At 44.9% G+C, this 6,192-nt stretch overlaps 1 protein-coding gene across 1 annotated transcript; it reads right to left on the bottom strand.

The window, feature by feature from the left end:
- Positions 1–2,847: 2,847 nt before the first annotated feature.
- TCIM (transcriptional and immune response regulator) lies at positions 2,848–4,173 on the bottom strand. The gene has a single exon (XM_083454552.1). The coding sequence runs from the start codon at positions 4,035–4,037 to the stop codon at positions 3,750–3,752; it is 288 nt and encodes a 95-aa protein (XP_083310678.1). The 5' UTR covers positions 4,038–4,173; the 3' UTR covers positions 2,848–3,749.
- Positions 4,174–6,192: the final 2,019 nt, after the last annotated feature.

Below are 6,192 nucleotides of genomic sequence, written 5' to 3'. Positions count from 1 at the left end.
TGGAGAGCAAGAGGTGTCGGTGCGCACCGACGCCTCTCACTCTCCAGGCTTCCGCGAAAGCCTGCATTCGCCCCATAGGACGCACACACATTTCCCCTTCATTTTTGGAGGGGAAAAAGTGCGTCCTATAGGGCGAAAAATACGGTATGTTTGTTATTTTTGTTTGTCTTGTGTGTTTGTTTGTTTATAATATTGTAAAAACCAATAAAAAAAATTGGGGGGGGGGAGAGAATCTCACTCACTTCTACTGATAATATACAGTACTGTGGGAAATCTCCCCTTAGCATATGTTTAACCTGAAGAACACCCATGCACTTATCTTTTAAATCAGTGGGAGAAAGGCTCTTACAGCATACGTGGACTCAATATACAGCAGAGAAGATAGCAGTGGGGGTGGGGTGATCCTTGGCATGAGAAGAGGGATATCACAAGCATGTCCCTATTATGTTTGGAAATGTTGGAGGATATGGACTCCCAGTCAAGCAAACATTTAACTTCCAAAGCTGGGTTTGCTGCCACATAAAGTGTGAAAAATCTCTCTCTGTTTCAGGTATGATTAGTGGCAAAAACTAGTTATGTACACTGTTAAACGGTCCCCAAAAGAAAAAAGAATGAGAGATAGCTCAGTTGGTAGAACACAAGAATCTTAATCTCAGGATCATGGGTTTGAGGCCCACATGGGGCAAACGATTACTGCATTACAGGGGGTTGGACTAGATGATCCTTGTGGTCCCTTCCAGCTCTATTATTCTATGAATTAGATTAAGTTTTGAGGGTAACTTCCTCAATAATAGTCCTTTGTAACCCAAAAGCTCACATATACAGGTTGGTCCTAATAAAAGCATTGTTGTGCATTGAGTGGGGGTCCTGGATCAAGTAAGGAGCTAGCCAGGCAGGTTTGTTTGTGAGATAAGGGTCGTAGTAGCCACCTAAGTACTACCTAGGTATGGTGTATAGTGCATGGGTCGGCAAACTAAGGCCCGAGGGCCGGATCCAGCACAATTGTCTTCTGGATCCAGCCCGCGGATGGTCCAGGATTCACCGTGTGGATCGGCTTGGGGATTCTGATCATTCGGGCTATCACACACACACACACACCACGGCAGCGCCTCCTCCCTCCCTCCTCCTGGCATCTTCCCACCCTGCCTAGAGGAGGAAGGGGGCTGGGCTTTGTTGAGCCGTGGGTGGCTGAGCGCCATTTTAAGCAGCCCCTCTCTGGAGCCAGCCCTTTCGCACCACTCATCGTCCCTCTGCCACCGCCAGCCCCTGCCGCTCACAAGGCACAGAAGCCGAGGTTGGCTGAGCGCCATTGAAAGCACAGCAGCCCCTCTCCAGAGCCAGCCCTTTTGCGCCACTCATCGTTCCTCCACCGCCACTACCGCCAGCCCCTGCTGCTCGCAAGGCACAAGTAAGCAGCCACTGGGGCTCATCCGGTGCTGTGGAGAAGGGAGGGGAGAGACGGTGGGGGGTTGTTTTTTCAAAATATAGCCCGACCCCCTGCAGAAAAAGTTTGCTGACCCCGGTATGGTGTATGGTCCTTAGTACAGTGGTATCTCGTTACAGATGCTTCAGGTTACAGACGCTTAAGGTTACAAACTCTGCTAACCCAGAAATAGGTTAAGAACTTTGCTTCAGGATGAGAACAGAAATCATGTCTGATTACATTTGTAGGTTTGCAGGAAGTTTTGTAAGGGGAATAATTTAAATTATTGCCTTATTGAATGAAAAGGTTGATAATGGTTATGATTTTAAAAGGTATTATAAATTTAAGAAATGCAGGAGAAACTATAAAGACGGAAGAGGAGCTGATGGAAGTCCAAAAGATTGTATAAGAGATGGAAATTTGTAAAATGTATGACAATATAAATGTTTTTAAATGAATAAAAAATATTTTTAAAAAAGAGAGAACAGAAATCGTGCCGCGGCAGCAGGAGGCCCCATCAGCTAAAGTGGTGCTTCAGGTTAAGAACAGTTTCAGGTTAAGAACGGACCTCCATAACAAATTAAGTTCTTAACCCGAAGTACCACTGTACCACAAAGGAGACTGCTCTGTGCCAGAGGGCAAATTCCTCGCCTGGCTGGGATTGAGAAATACAAAAAGCTAGAGTTGTGTGTGATAGCTGGAAACAGGCTGCAAGCAGAAGCCAGAGAGTGAGAACCGTGCTTGATTTCTGTTTGAATCTTAGACTGTGGCTATGGGAGAAGCAAGACCTTTAACACACCAGTTAATGCTGGTTAAAGCCCCTCCATTGTAGGCTCAAGTTGTACATATGTGCAAATAAACCATATATCCCAGAGACACTGAGGTCTTCCCTGTGCCTCATTCTAAGGGAACCAGGCCCTGGGTAAGTAGCTGGAACCTCTGGAAACCCTCAGCACTTAGAGATGGGGTGGCAGGTAGATACTACATTAACTACGGTACTTTGTACAATAAAAGCTGAAAAGATCCATTGATAAAATTCTGCCTCTGGGGCCAATTACCTGAATGCATGGTCACCTGGAAGAGTCTGCAAACTTTTACCCCTAACCTCTGGTGCACTAAAGTTCCTGATGCTTCTCAATAGTAAACAGAATGTGCTTTGCACATGCTCAGAGGCACTCCTAGCTCTGTTCTACACAGTATTTCAGAGCTGAGCCCTAGCACTGTAAATAAATTCTAGGATTAAGCCCTGGTCCTAGATGGGAAACTTGTGACCCTCCAGATATTGTGAGACTTTAGCATTCATCACCCCTAGCAAGCATGGACAACAGTTGAGGGAGTAAGTAAAAAGGGGGCGGAGAATGTAGGTGCCATGGATATGCCATCCCTATTTTTGGTTGCAGTAGAGCATTTCAAGCCATGAGCACTTATACCAACTTTATAATTTATTTGCTCTGAATGTGCAATAAATCAATGGGAGCATTACTTACAGCATTATTATAAAATATCACCATAGCTGGTTGCCAGTTAAATTCTTTACAAAAAGTAAAAAAAGTAAAAAATGCCATTGATGCAAAAAAAAAGAACTCAATGTTCCAAAGAGAATTTAAGTCTGTTCAATCAGTTCAGGACAAAACTTTACATTTAAACAAAAACAACAACAAAAACATATTTTGTGCAATTAGTCGAACCCACTTCTGCTTGTAAAAGTCATTGTAAGACTAACAGAGTTGCTTCATGCATCCTGAAACAAAGTTTGCTCTGTGAACTGCACATACTGTGAACTGCACGTAAACAAAAGAAAGCACATACTTTAAACACTAAGCAAACAAAAGAAAGCACATACTTTAAACAAAAGCAAACGGGCAGTTACTGATCATTCCCCATTCCCTTTTGTTCCAGAAGAAAGCAGGGAGCTCTTCTGGCTTATGGAAGGCTTTGCACATTCAATAAAGAACTGTCAGGACAGATTGCCAAACAGACAGCTAAGAAGGAAAATAATCTAGTCTCTCACTAGCCAGGAAAAGTTGAGTCTGAACCAGTGACTGTTTCACCGCCTGCTCCATCCCCGAGAAATTACCCCGGATTTCTCAATTGTTTACAGGCCGATTCTCTTACTCACTCCAGCATGCAAGTTTGAGTCATCCAAGGAAGTCTTTTGCTGTGAACTTTGAAGTGAGCAAAAATGGGGCTGAATCCCCCTGACTGATGTTGCCAGCATCTCTTGCCACATCAGTTTCAAAGTAGCTGGAGGTGCTCTTGTTCAAAAGTGAGGAGTCTGGCTGAATAAATTTGCTCCCTTCATCCCGTCCTCTCTTTTAAAGGAGCTTCAGTGGACTTTGATGGTGTGTTTCCCAAACTTCAGGAACTGGAAGAGTTTCTCTCTTGTCCTCTGCTTCAAAGCCATGAGCGACCTTGCTTTCTCATCCAGGTCCTGGTCGGTGGCCAGGATGATCTTGGCCCTTTCCTCTGCTTTCTGGTCCCCTGAGTCCCTGAAGAGCTTCTGCAGTGACTCTTGATCCAGGCTTTCAAAGATGTCGGCCACCGCTTTCTTGCGCAAGGCCGTGTCAAATCGATAGCCGTGGACAGAAGGACTCACCCGCAAGGAGCTGGACATGCTGCCCACCTGAGGGTTCCTCGTTGCTTTCTCAGATGTCAGAGGCAGCAACGGGATTTGCCTTGGAGTCTTTCCCTGGAGCTCCTGCAGAGAACTCTCAGTCTGGGCAGGGCTATTTAAAGGCAATTCTGAGCAAAACCTGAAAGCAACGCTGAAGGCTCAAGTTACAGCAATGACATCAGACTGTGAGCTCAACGCCCAGTAACCACAGAGGCCAGATTAACAGTGAAATTGCCGGGGTCTCTTGTATTGTGACTGCTCCTTCTGCAATGAGGCATTGCTTATCAAATATAGTATTTGGTCTGAAGGGTTTGGTCATTTTTTCCCCCAGAGTATTTAGTTAAGAGGCACTAAATCAAGGTAGGATTGTGAAAGTGATTTAAAAAACAAATCTATTTTATCCAAATGTTAACATGAAACATGGGCATAGCCAGGGGGGCAGCTGCTCCATCAAGTAAATAAATAAAAATAACTAACTGACCATTTGCATTGAAGATAATTTGGTTCTGCCCCCCCCCCCAAATGCCTACCTCCCCTAAAATAAATCCTGGCTATGGCCATGACATGAAATGTGTTATCACCATGCCAAATGAAGACTAGGCATATGCATTTTAATCTGCATCACCCCCATGTCCTGTTCAAGCTGCATGAAGGTTTATAGTTAAACACAGATTTCATAATATATTTTATTTATAAATGTGCTTTTTAAAGCATGCTTTGATTATTTGTGTGTGCCAGTAACTGCATGAGAACCAGTGGTGGCACCAGAAAATATTTTTGTGCATTGGGGAGGCACAGAAGAGTCAAGGTAAATTTCTAGGTGCGTGAGATGTTCTCTGAAAGAAAAAGATTAGTATGACTTACCGTAAGTCTGGCAAGTGTGGGGGGAGAACTTGTCCCCTGCCTTCCCCCTGATGTTGCTCATAATAAGAACATTTAGGAAGTGTGAAAACCAGCTGATAATTGTGTTCCAATGTGCATATTATGAAGGATGCACACATCATGTCATTTTATACAGTTAGCGACCAATTTGCATGGGGATTACGTTCCTGACTCCCGTGCATGTCGGCAAACATGGGCATAGCCAGGATTTTTGTTGGGGGGGAGCAGAACCTCAGATTTGTATTGATTTTTATTGATTTAGGGGGGACAGCTGCTTAGCTATGCTCATGTTGAAAGGGCCAGTGTAAGGCCGCCCCATCCTGCTCCTGTCCAACCCCTTTTTGTGATGTTTTGGGGTCATTTCTGGGTTCAGTGCAATGCAGTGCAATGCAGTCGCTCACATATCAGATGCTCCCTGCATCACATATCAGATGCAGACTCTAGGGTTGTGCGCCCATCTCACTCAAGAGGCCGGGGGCCAGCGCTGTCCGGAGACACTTCCGGGTCACGTGGCCAGCGTGACATCGCTGCTCTGGCGAGCCAGAGCCGCACACGGAAACGCCGTTTACCTTCCCGCTAGTAAGCGGTCCCTATTTATCTACTTGCACTTAAGGGTGCTTTCGAACTGCTAGGTTGGCAGGCGCTGGGACCGAACAACGGGAGCACACCCCGCCGCGGGGATTCGAACCGCCGACCTTTCGATCGGCAAGCCCTAGGCGCTGAGGCTTTTACCCACAGCGCCACCCGCGTCCCTGTTGGGATGAGCAGACATGCCCAGAAGATTCCCTGGTACACTGGGAATAACTGCTGCTTGTGCATATATATTGTGCATATATACCTCACAGGGCTGTTGCAAAGATATAAAGGGGGATGGGGAGGATAATGTTCACAACTTTGAGCTCCTGGGAGGAAAAGCAAGATAAAAACATGCAACAACATACAACAAATACTCTAAGAGCATATGCAGTTTCACAACTCTCAGTAAAACACATACTATCAATTTGGAAACCTTTATAAGCAAAGTAAGTGTCCTTGTATTGAACTCTGGTCTATAGGAGTCATAACTTACTCCTGTTATAGCGTGTTTGATGATTGTATGATTGTATTTGCTGATTTTGTATTTTATATTTTTATTTTATGGTTATTATTATTACTGTGTATTAATAACTAACAGCCCAGTGGTGACAAACAGACCAGTGGGCAGGGAGAGAGACATGGAAAAAATGTGGGACATTGCAATTTTACCATTTTTTTCAGTAGGAAGGAAGCCTCA

Source organism: Podarcis tiliguerta, assembly GCF_965153285.1.
Source record: "Podarcis tiliguerta genome assembly, chromosome: 8".
In the NCBI taxonomy this organism is placed as follows: Eukaryota; Metazoa; Chordata; class Lepidosauria; order Squamata; family Lacertidae; genus Podarcis; species Podarcis tiliguerta.
The sequence above is the reverse complement of the archived record's forward strand: the minus strand, read 5'-3'. Positions and strand labels throughout refer to the sequence as shown.